Source organism: Talpa europaea (genome assembly GCF_964194135.1).
Source record: "Talpa europaea genome assembly, chromosome: 11".
In the NCBI taxonomy this organism is placed as follows: Eukaryota; Metazoa; Chordata; class Mammalia; order Eulipotyphla; family Talpidae; genus Talpa; species Talpa europaea.
In genome coordinates this window covers 77,714,841-77,726,942 of record NC_140078.1, presented here as the reverse complement: position 1 = coordinate 77,726,942, position 12,102 = coordinate 77,714,841, and the positions used below count along the sequence as shown (strand labels likewise).

At 43.2% G+C, this 12,102-nt stretch overlaps 1 protein-coding gene across 1 annotated transcript in view; it reads left to right on the top strand.

Annotated features, from left to right (window-relative positions):
- The window catches only part of XYLB (xylulokinase), a gene marked incomplete at its 5' end in the record, with an annotated part of 33,155 nt that extends 21,319 nt beyond the window's left edge, over nt 1-11,836 (top strand). The window contains 4 exons of the mRNA XM_084248101.1: nt 4,091-4,149; nt 5,998-6,085; nt 8,386-8,480; nt 11,697-11,836. Coding sequence (XP_084104227.1) covers nt 4,091-4,149; nt 5,998-6,085; nt 8,386-8,480; nt 11,697-11,774 — 320 coding nt within the window. The 3' untranslated portion in view covers nt 11,775-11,836. The remainder of the gene's footprint in view (nt 1-4,090; nt 4,150-5,997; nt 6,086-8,385; nt 8,481-11,696) is intronic.
- Nucleotides 11,837-12,102: the final 266 nt, after the last annotated feature.

Below are 12,102 nucleotides of genomic sequence, written 5' to 3'. Positions count from 1 at the left end.
CTTTCTATTGCAAAAGAAATTCCCCAAGGATCTGCAAGGACTTCAGAGTGTGCTGAGACATGAGATCAGGCAGGGTGTGGAGGCTAGTGCCTGGCAGGAAGGGGTCGTCCAGCCATCACGAGGAGCGCTTGGTGGGGGTTCTTCCCAGTGGCCAGGGTGCCAGTGGAGGCTCAGGAACAGCTCATCTGATTGTGTCGTTGTTCTGAGGCACTAAAGCATTTCTTGTGCAAGACGGCATAGAGTTACTTATCCTCTTACCAAGCTTAAAAGCAGAATCAAACCTCTTGCCAGCTTTGCGGGGTTTCTCAAACAAGATCACATGAATGCATGTGCTTGAAAGTGAGGGATGGGCAACTGCATAGGTGAGGCCTCATCATCCCAGCTGTGTGGACTGACCCGTTCATGTCTTGTTCTGACCACTCATCATCTTGTTTCAATAGTGTCTAAGAATAAAACTTAGAATAAGACTGATGATCGTCTCAGTAATAGCTGCCCGTGCTTGTTGAGAACCGACTATGTGGTTCCTATGTACTTCCTCCTTATAAAGTTCCTAAGTACTTAGTTCCTGGTTACTTAGTACTTTATCCTTACAAACAACAGTGCCTCTAGGTACTGGCATTGCTCCCACTTCAGAAAGTAAGAAACCAGGACTCAGAGTGTTAAGTAACTTGCTTGAGGCCGGTAGAGCTTTTGCACCAAACCGGTCTGATTCCAGACACTGGGTTCTTAACCATGGGGCTATGTCTTTATTTAAGGAACGATCTCTCTCTTGAACTTTGAGACCATCAGACATATGCATCCCACTGGGCTGGGCTAAAGCCAAGGGCCCTTTCACTGTGTTTCCATGTATATTTCATTTTGTCTGTCTTGATTTGTAAAAACAAGAACACTGTAAAAGCAAGATTGGAAAATGAAGAAAAGAGATTTATAATCCCACCTTGTCTCCCAGCCACTCATGCCAATTGGGAGCATTTTTCTAACAGTTTACTTCAGGAGCTTATTTTTATATAGGCACAGTCCTATTTCCTTTGTACGTATAAACCCCCAGATTTACCAAAAGTCAGAGAAGCTGTAGCTTCTGTGTGATTCCACCTTCCCTTTTTGGCCTGCAAAGTCTTTGAAACCTTCTGTGGATGCTGTTATAAATCCTGGGGTACCTACAGAGATGGCTGATGTGGCTTTCACAACTACATAGTGAAGCCGTCAGTGTGAAGGGTAGGTAACTCAAGCTACTTGCATTTCAGCAGATGTTTATTGGACACTTGTTGGTGCTGGAATCCAGGTGTGGTTTATTCTCATCCACTCTATTCTCCCTGCTGCTGGACATGGACCATGGTTTGGTTGCTACATGGAATCATACTAGAACATCTTCCCATTTCCTGGGTTGTTTCCTTAGGGAGCTGACATTCCTTCCCTTTCCCTAACCCAGGCACTTTCTTTTTTTTTTTTTAATATATATATATTTTTAATAGAGGCATGTTTATTTATTTATTTGTTTGTTTGTTTGTTTATACATGCACTGGGTACAGTCAGAAGCGCGGGAGGGTGAGAGAATTCACCAGAGCCAGAGCAGGGAGCAGAGCAGGCAGAAGGACCGAAGTACACTGCTGAGGGGAGCAGCGGGCGGCAGGAGAGGTCTGCGCGCCATGTGGGACCCTCCTCCGGTGGCCGGGGAGCAGCCGGGGATCGAACCGGCGCGGCAAAGGCTGCGGGCCGCTTCGCAACCCATCGCTCAACCGCTGCGCCACCGGGGAAGCCCCTCCCAGGTACTTTCTTAATGGTTGAGAGTGAAGATGACAAGTGAGAGGTGACAGCAGAGGCTTAAAACAAATAAAACATTATTATTTGTTTGGAAATACTAGTAAATGAATGTCTTCATTGTAGAAGACTCGTGACTCAGAAACATACAGATCTAAGCACTGTGAGATTGCAGCCATCTGTTTCCTGCCCTGTCCCCACTTTCCACGTCACCACTTGCCCAGTAGTGGTCATGGAAGACAATTGGGGGGCAGGGAGTACTAGCTCTGCATTCGGGGAGCATCCAATGCCACTCTACCATACCTGCCTAAATGCAGTTGCTCTTGCTAAATAGGTTTCTCTGTGTCCTGGCAGTTTATCTGCCTCTGTCTTGTGCTGCAGAGATGAGTCACACTGAAGGGCTCATCTCATGGCAGAGTTTAGTTTATTTAGACTTATTTGCATTCACTACTTTTTGATAGCCCCCGCAAAACACATGTTTTTGTCTGTTTGATAATTCAGCTTTGTCTCGTGATTACAGCTCAAGAGATGCTCTTGACAATCTCCATTGTAACTGGATGTGGAACTACATGTCTTTTATTCGACTGAGATTTATGATTTTTTTTTTTGTTGTGAAAACTATGCCTGCAGTAGTATATGCATCATGCAGCTAGCTACTAAACATACTAATAAATCAGATATCTTTTTATCAAGCACTCTGGTTAAGAAATAGACCCTTAGAACCATCCTGGCTACCTTCCTCAGTTGCATCCCACCCCTATCCCCAGGTAATTTCTATCCTGATTTTTATTATCATTCACCTGAGGTTCTTTATGGCTTTGCCAACTTTAGAGATGTGTGCATCTCTAAAGTGACATTGTTTTGATCGCCTGCAATTGAACTTCATGGTATTTGGAATTAAACTGTTTGTGTTCTTATGTGCCTTGCTTCTTTAACTCAGTGTTATGTCTGTGAATGTGCCCATACACACTGCATAGCTATTAATTGTTCACTCGCACTGTAGTGTCATATCCATCACATGATTAGACCACCATTTATCTGTTCTTCTGTTGTCTTCCCAGCTCACCACTAAGAGCAGTGCTGCTGTGAGTGATCTTGTAAACATCCTTGCCTGATTTTTCAGTTTCATATCTTTTTTCTTTAAGAAGCCTTGGTAGTAAACTGACAACCTGAGGGAAGATTCCCTTTCTGGACTTGTTGTGTTTGGCTAGCATAACGTCTACTTTTATTTCAATCAAATATGGTTAGGATTGATGCTCACTCAGTGTCATGTCATCATGTCCTACACAAATCTCATCCACTCAGTCACGCTATCTTCTTGGCTCCAAAAGACATTTTCTTTGTTGATATTTGAGTTTAAAGATGCTACTTCTTTTTCTAGTAATTTCTCTTAAAATTTTAACATAGATACCAAAATTTATAGTTTTGATCAACTTTAGAGTTTATATCCATTCAGTAGTTATCTTCTGCACTCTAGACAGTCATATTCTCTCTCCTCTGTTTATCTCCAATTGCCTAGTTCCAGAGTGAAGCTGATTTGTGTGCATTATATGTCAATAATTATTCTGTTTGGCTGGTTTCTATGGTGACTACCAAAAGCCAGTTGTGATATTTATCATATCGTAACTCTAACTTTATTTTGGATTTATATTCCCTCTTTGCTTCACGTTGCCCCTGACTACTTCTTTCATGTAGATGTTGGTCTCTGACTGTATGAGAGTATTTTTATGTTGCTTTTGTGCCTAAGTGCTACTTATAAATACATGGAACTTTAAGTTCAAAATTCATATTATTTCAGAATTTTGAAAATAATATTCCATTGTTTTCTGACTTTTAGTGTTGCCAGTGATGCCATGTGGATATTTTTTTTTTCTCTACAGAATCTTGTCTTTCTGAAACCTTGGGCTTCTGAAATTTCTCACCTAATATCTAGGAGTAAGCCCTATTCATTCATTGTCCTGAGCACTCATTGGCTTCTTTCACTTGAATACACCTGACTATTTTTAGCCTGGGGAAATTTGTTATATTATTTTATTATTATTTCTTTATTATTTCTCCATTTTTTCTGTTATTTTTACTAAAATTCATATTACACCAGTGGTTTTCAAACAGGAGCAGTTTTGCCCCCCAGACAATAGTTGACATAATCTGGAGACATTTTTGGTTGTCATGAGTGGGTTTTGCTGTGGTCATCGTGGAGAGAGACCAGGGATGCTGTTAAACACCCTATGATGTACCAGGCAGGAAAACCCCCACAATGAGGAATGAGCCACCCTAAAATATCAATATGCCTTGGGGGGAATTATCACAGCCATTCATTTTTTCCTTGCAGTGCCCAAGACAAAGATTTTGGCCACTGGAGGGGCATCTCATAACAGAGACATCTTACAGGTAAGGCTGAGAGCCGGCCCTGCACTGTGGTCTCTTCCACATCTGTTAGGTCGAGACCCTCCCTGAGCAGTAAGGACTGCCTCTATTCCTACTCCTCAGGGGTGGGAGACCACAGCTCATACTCTCCCAGGAGGTCAACTCTGTGGCCTCCTAATTCACACTGAAAGCAGGTTCTGCTCTAAACTCAGATGAAATCTGCTGCCTTTTGTAACTCCACTCAGATACCAGTACTGGCTCTGGAGTCCACAGAATGTGTCCATCCTTCCACGGCAAACCTTTTGACATGTTACACCAGCATTCTTTTTTTTTTTTTTTCAATTTTCGTGTAGAAGAGCTGTGGTGTAGGCCAGAGGTGTGAGGGGTGAGAGTATTCACCAGAGACAGAGTGGGGAGCAGAACAGGTGGATCTATTGAAATATACTGTTAAGGGGATCAGCGGGTGAGACAGGAGAGGTCTGCTGTGCCATATGTGGGTTAGCTCCCTGGCCAGTGATAGCACTGAGACTTAACCCCTAGGCCACCAAGGAAGCCCTGATATAGGGCTAATATAGCATTCTTATGTTCATTTCCAGGCTATACCATTTAGCCATTTTATCATGACAAGGCAGAAGACATAGGAAGCATGCTAAGCAAGATCAGTGTGGAGGCAGCAAGGCAGAAGACTAACACAACCCCCAGCATACCCAAGAATCCTGATGTAGCATTCTTGTGTTCTATCTACTCACCTCTTCATCTCTCAGCCATTTCTCTTGTAATATAGTAGCTAGATTTCTGTACTTCTGGTTGTTCATTATATGAGAAATATGTTACCAGAATTGGAATCCACTTGCGGGTATGTGAGAAGCAGGCTCTCACATCATGAGACTGTCAGTATCTTATTGGGACAGTGTCTTATGGGGGCATTTTGAGATGTAACCTGAGGCTTCCTTATCTATTCAAGTAACAGCATCACCTGTTGCCTTATAATATACCTGCCATAGGTAAAATTCTCTAGAAGCAGAGACTAAAATGGAAATCTTCTATAGCCGATTTTGTGAGAGTGTGCTCCCAGGAAAAAGGGACTGAGGGATGTAAGTCGGGCAGAGGAAGGAGGATAAGCAAGGATGTGATTCGGACTGGAGCCTGCTTCAGCTCCATTCCATGGGGATTTCTGGAACATGAATTATACCACAGACTTGATTCCACCTTGGGGTAAGAGGGTCAAATGACTGCCCTGAGAGGTAAGAATAACCTCCTGTGAGAAGCAGCCTCTGTTGAGCAAAATCAGAGGGGCATCTGTGAACCATTAGCAGTCAGCACAGCATCTGAGGGTGGGGTACACATCAGTCTAGTGAAGGAGCATCAGTGGCATCTGTTATAATAGCTCTGGTCAGCGTGGACCTCAGGTCTTTTCCATGTGAGCCCCTCTTAGTATAGGTCCTCCATTCTAAATTTATACAATTTATTTATTTTTGTGCACCTAAATGGAAAACTTTATCTTTATCCCTATAAAACATGCCCTTGCTGGTTTGGGAATGCTGGGGGTTGTTAGTGTTAGTCTTTTGCCTAGCTGCCTCCACCTTGACCTTGCTTAGCATACCTCTTAAGTTTTCTGCCTTGTCATGATAAAATGGCTAAATGGTGCAGCCTGGAAAGCTGTGGCCCTCCACTGGACACTTTCCCTAGGTTGTCCTGACCCTATTGTTACCAGGGTGACATGGCCAACTGTATTTCTTTTAAGGTAGTAGAGATAGAATGGAAGATATCAGAAGACAGATGAGGAAAGAGAGCCTGAAAGGGCATCCCAAAATGGCTTTGTGCCCTATAAGTAACCACTTACCACAGTAAGACCCTCTGTCTCCTTTCCAGGTGCTTGCAGACGTGTTTGGTGCCCCAGTGTATGTCATAGACACTGCCAACTCTGCCTGTGTGGGCTCTGCCTACCAAGCTTTCCATGGTAGGTTGGAAGGGTTTGGGGCACAGACTGACTAAGGAGGATGCAAAGGGGAGACTAAAATGTTTCCAATCTTTGGGGATGTTGGCATCGTGGGAGTGTTAGCTTCATTTTACTCCCTCCTAGCAAGTGACAACCAACCTAAAACCTCTGGTCCTTTGTTGGTTACTTAAAGTGGGGGAAGGGAGGCAGGGGCCTAACTGAACCAGGCCTGGTCAGAGGTAGGCTCAACACAGGGACATTAGAGAAGGACGTAGAGCATGCTTGAAGGCACACAGGCATGAGTCTGGGCATCTGGAGGGCAGAATAGATGAATGAAGTCTAGAGCCATCTTTACAGTAAGAGCAGGAAGTTGAGACAAAGGTGAAAGCTTCAGACCCAAGCAGTCCAGGACCCTGGACAGCTCCTTCTGGGCCCTGCTCTCTCATGGAGGCCTCTGCTAAAGATATCTCCCCAGTAGGGGCAGATTCTCCTTGGAGCTGCACATGCTTGCAAGGGCTTTTTTCCTCCAGTCTGGTCAGTTTGCCCTATTCTCTGGCTACCCATCTACCGCAAGGGCTTTGTCTTTTCTTTCTGGTGGTTTCATTTCTCACACTTTTACTCTTAACTCTTAACACATTTATATAAACATGTTTTTCTTGCAACGTGTTCAATGAATAGGGTCTATATCATCCTCTTGATGATTAGCCACTTACCCTTCTTTTATTCCTTTCCCTCCCTATCTTATCCACCTCAGGCCCTCCTCATGCCAACACCTGTATCATTGGGCAATTTATTTCCAGATTGTTATGTTTTAAGTTAGCCTTTATTGCATACTGGCTTTTATTTGCACCTCCCTATGAGCCTTTCTTTCTATTTTTCTTCTCTTTCTTTGTTTCCACACTAGCTTTGTTGGGCGCCACAACTCAGACAAAGCTTTAGGAGGGAACCAGTAGGTGATACTGTTTTGAGGTCTTACATGTCTTTGTTTTGCCCTCCTAAAGAATGCCATCTTGGCTGGACAAAGGACACCATGTCCAAAGTACTTTTCCTCAGAACTTTGAAAATTGAGTGTGGGCCTTCCCACACTCTGAGCGGGGATTTTGCAACCATCAGTTAAAAAACAGGGCCTCACACCTCGAGTGGACCCTCCCCTCTGCTGGTGGTGTTTTCTTATCCATCTCATACTGCTCCTCAAATTGCCTGGGAATTCCTCACTGTGCCTTGCCCACCTGTGGCAGCCTCCCTCTTGTCCAGTGCTGCCACGCCTTTGTGTGGTGAATAGTCACTGAACGCCTTCTATTGTGGGCAGCCTCCTGGGCGCCTGGACTACCTTGGAGACCAGTCCCTGGCCGAACCGAGCTTCCAGCTCAGCAAGGGCTATTCCTCCAACAAGTCTGTGGCCATAAATTGGGAGAAATGTTCTGAGGAAGCTCAGCTGGTGCTCAGAGGTAGAGGGTTGGGAGGAACCCCCTTAAACTTGTGTTCTCAGCTGCAGCTTATCTGAGGAGAAGAGCAGAGAAGCAGGAGGAGTGGCGCGAAGGACTTTCCACACAGTGAAGCAGCTGTGAGGCTGTGGGACCAGGTCACCGTGGGCGATGGCAAGGGTGGAGCCACGTGAGGGAGGAGCCACGTCAGTCAGATGTCAGCAGTTAGGTGACCTGGTCTGTGGAAAGCACGGCCACAGTGAGCAAGACATAATAGTCCTGCCAAAGGGGGTCTGCACTTGAAATTTTTCTTTTCTTTGGTTTTCGCAAGTCATGATTTATTATGAGAGAGAAATTACCCATTCTTTTTATTTTTTTTACCAAAGTAAGTTTTATTTTTTATTCTGTTTTATTTTTTTAATTTTATCGATTTGCCAATTGTTGACATAACGATATAATTTTGGAAGTACAGCTTCTCACCAACATACATGTACATGCTTCACTCATCCTCCACAGAGCTCTACTGCCCCAATCTATCACTTTACCTCTCATGTTCCTACCTCTTTCCCTCCACCCTCTCCGATTTTTTCACAAGTCTAAAAATGATTTTTGTTGTGTTTTTCCAGTTTGTTTTCTTTCATCATTTACTTTCTGCAAACGAGTGTCCTTCACTTCCTGACTTACTTTACTTAGCATCACAACTTTCAGATTCATCTGTTTTTGTCCCAAAAGGAAAAATCACCCATTTTAAATGGTGATGTTTAGTATATTTACTAAGTTTTGCAAACATCACCATCATCCAGCATTAGGACATTCTTTTCACCCAGAGAGAAAATGCTATTTCCAGCTAAAGTCATTTGCAATGTGCACTGATGTGAAATGGACTTTCCCTTCCAGGCCTTGCAGCTGGAACAGATATGTCCTTTTCTGAGGCGGTGAAGTTAGCCCCAAATCCCAAGTTAGCTGCTACCCCCACCCCAGGAGCTTCTCAGGTGAGAGACATCAGAATCTGGGCATAGCATTTGCATTGTGAAAGCCAACTAGGTTGTTTTTTTCAAAGGTAAGTTTTTCCTCATTACTTACATCAAATTTGATGTATTCAACTAAAGGGGAAAACCCTATTTTAATTGTCAAGGAAACAGCTAAAGAAGCCAGTTGTCAACTGGGATTTACAGATCTTGCAGGTTTTACAGCCCCCAGGGGTCAGATAGATTGCTGGGCTAATCTTCATTGCTCCCCATGCCCATTTCACTGGGTTACTGAAGCCACTGAAAGACCCTGTCACGTAAACAGAACATGTGCTGGGTTTCCAGCACTGGAATCTGAAGTCTGGATCCAAGATAGCTGTGAGTCAGGGAGGACAAGAAATCCCTGTGAAGGCAGACCCCACTCTTTGCTGGTTGGGTTTCAATTTTCAAGTAGTCTCAAATTTTTTTTTATTTACTATAAATAAATAACTAATTTTAATGATGTATTTTAAAATCCAATTTGTCCAAAATATTGTCATTTTAACAGTTATCAATAAGAAAAATTGCCAGTCTAATGCTTTACATTTGTGTGTGTATGAAGCTTTTGACCATGGTGTGCATTTTATGCTTACAGTGCTAGTCACATTTCAAGTGCTCTAAGGCCCCTGGGGCTTGTGGCTGCTATTTTGGATCTCACAGCTCTAGATGTGCTCTAGGGGGTCACTGGATGTCTGCAGCTGCTCTGAACAACACATCACCACACAAGTGTGTTCATGGGACTCAGAGCTGGGCATTGGGTGGTCTCTCCTCAAATTTTTCTTGCTTCTCAAGCAAGCCTGCTCTCCCTGATTTCCCCAGTGGACAGCCACTTGGTCATATGGTCAACCTTCGCTGGAATAGAGCCTGGCTCTTTCATCCTCTTTAGAAGGAGGTGAGCAAGGCAAAGGGTAGTTGGGGAAGTTTCAGGGCAGCAAACAGCTGAACTTGCCTCTTTGTAGGTAGTAAATACCATGCTCCCTGGTGCTGGTGTCTCATGGAACTAGATCTACCGCTCAGCCCATGCATAACCTCAGAACCCTTCTCAACATCAGGTTGCAAGCAGTGATGGTCTATGATTGTTGGTGTAAGTGACCTATTTGAGCACTAGATTGTAAACTCCTTGAGAGCAGAGCTGCTTCTGTTTTCTTTCTGTGGCACCTGCAGTAGTGATGGAGCTCAGTCATATTCAACATGCTGTAAATTGCATCCCCATGACTTACTTATTTTATAACTGGAAGTTTGTAATGTTTGACCACGTTAACCACTTCACACCCCCACCCACCCACTCACCCACACCCTGTCTCTGGCAACTATCTATCTGTTTTTTCATAGATAGCTTGTTTGCTAGATTCCACACATAAGTGATATATGGAGATAATGTATTTGTCTTTCTCTGACTTATTTCACCTAGCATAATGCCCTTAAGGTCAATCCATGTTGTTGCAAATGATAAGATTTTATTCTTTTTTGTGACTGAATAGTATTCCATTTTATATGCACACATATGTATCACACACAAATTTATATCACTTTTTTATCTATGTATCCATACCCGTGGTTATTTCCATATCTTGTCTATTGTAAAGAATGCTGCAAAAACATGGGGTATATATATCTCTTTGAATTAGTGTTTTTGTTTTCTATAGTGAAATACCCAGAAGTAAATTACAGGATCATTTGATAGACCTACTTTTAATTTTTTGAGGAACTTCCATGCTGTTTTCCAGAGTGGGTGTGCCAGCTTACATTCCACCAACTGGGCCCAAGTGCTCCCTTTTCTCTACCTCCTCACCCACATTGGTTATTACTTATCTTTATGGTGATAGCCACTCTAATAGGTGTCAGGTGTTATCTCCTTGTGTTTTTTTAAAAAAAGATTTATTCATTTATGTATACAAGAACTGGGATACAGGCCAGAGGTGCGGGGGTTGGTGAGAGCATTCACCAGAGACAGAGTGGGGAGCAGAACAGGCTGACTGACCAAAAATATGGACCACTTCACGAATTTACATGTCATCCTTGCGCAGGGGCCATGCTAATCTCTGTATCGTTCCAATTTTAGTATATGTGCTGCCAAAGCAAACACTCCTTGTGGTTTTGATTTGCATTTCTCTGATGATTAGTGGTGTTGGAGATCTTTTCATGTACCTGTTAACCATTTGTATGCCTTTGGAAAAATGTCTGTCCAGATCCTTGGCTCATTTTTAAATTGGATTGCTGGTTCTTTTTGCTGTTAACTTGTTTGATTTCTTTATATAATTTGGATATTAACTTCCTATCAGATGTATGGTTTGCAAATCTTTTCTCCCAGTCAGTAGTACATTGCCTTACACACTGCATAATGTGCTGTCTGGCTAATGAATCATAATTTATTTGAGCATTTTTCATGTCTTAGAGCAGTTGCTTCAAGTTTTTCAGTTATAATTAACCCTATGTGGGTAAAGTGTTAGTAAAACCTTTTCCTAAAATCTTTTCCTTGTCTGCATAAGAAATTGACCTTTAGTTAACTTTCTAGCTATTTCCTTTGAGACTTAATATAATGGGATGTCCTCAGAGTTATTAGGCAACATTGTTTAAGCAAAAATTGCTTTGCTTGGGAAGCTGTTTCTCAAGTTGGAAAAGTAAATAATTGCTTGCAAGTTACAGTTAGGGCTTCCTTGCATATAATGACTTCGTGGTATTTACTCTTACTTGGAGTTGTTACAAGAGATAGTCCTGTGGAGCATGAGATTTCGAAGCCAGGGTGATTCCTGCATCTGTGTGATGTGGTTTTCATCGCCTTGCACTTGAGCTCTAACTTGGGAGGTAGGCAGAAGGCAGGGAGGCAAAAAGACCCTCTCTTGGACAGCTGTGTGAACTGCTTTATAGACCACTAGGTGGTTTCCCATTGAAGAGGCAGCCATTGTGCCAATAGACTGTGTTCCTTTACAGGCCAAGGTGTGGTCCAAAGTACTCTTCAAAGTTTGAATGTTTAGTGTGTCTAAGACCATTGGTTGGGGTTATTTGCTTATATTTAGGGTTATTTGCTTAGGAGAGCTTCACAGAAGTAGAATAAATGATTGAAAAGTGATGGGCATTTTCAAGCTCCTAAATACTTCCATAAAGTCAAGTTGATTTCCAAAGGGTTGTACCACGCACTCCCACCAGCTGTGCATTGAAACAGGCCTTTTCAGGTACTAACTGCTCTCTCTACTCCTCCAGGTCTACGAGGCCCTTCTCCCACAGTATGCCAAGCTGGAACAGAGAATCCTGTCTCAGACCCAGGGGCCTCAAAAGTGAATTCCACAGGCCCAGGTGCCCCTGTTGACCTGGACCACCCAGACTTACTGATCCCACTTGGGAATGTGGTGTTGGACAGAGGGAGCCTCTTCCCTGTTTCAAGCGGCACCCCCTGCCTATGCTGAATTATGGGGGTTCTCCAACCATGGCTAGGCCCACCCTGAAATCTGCCTTCACATTTTCCTAAACAAAGACAGGCAGCTTGTGCCTTGTGCCCTCTGCCCAGGACAGGAAAGCATCTCTCTTATCCTGTCTTTTATCCAAGGAGGCAGGGTACTGCTGAATCAGGGTATAGCCAATATAAATGTGAGTTTTCCCTTTCAAATAA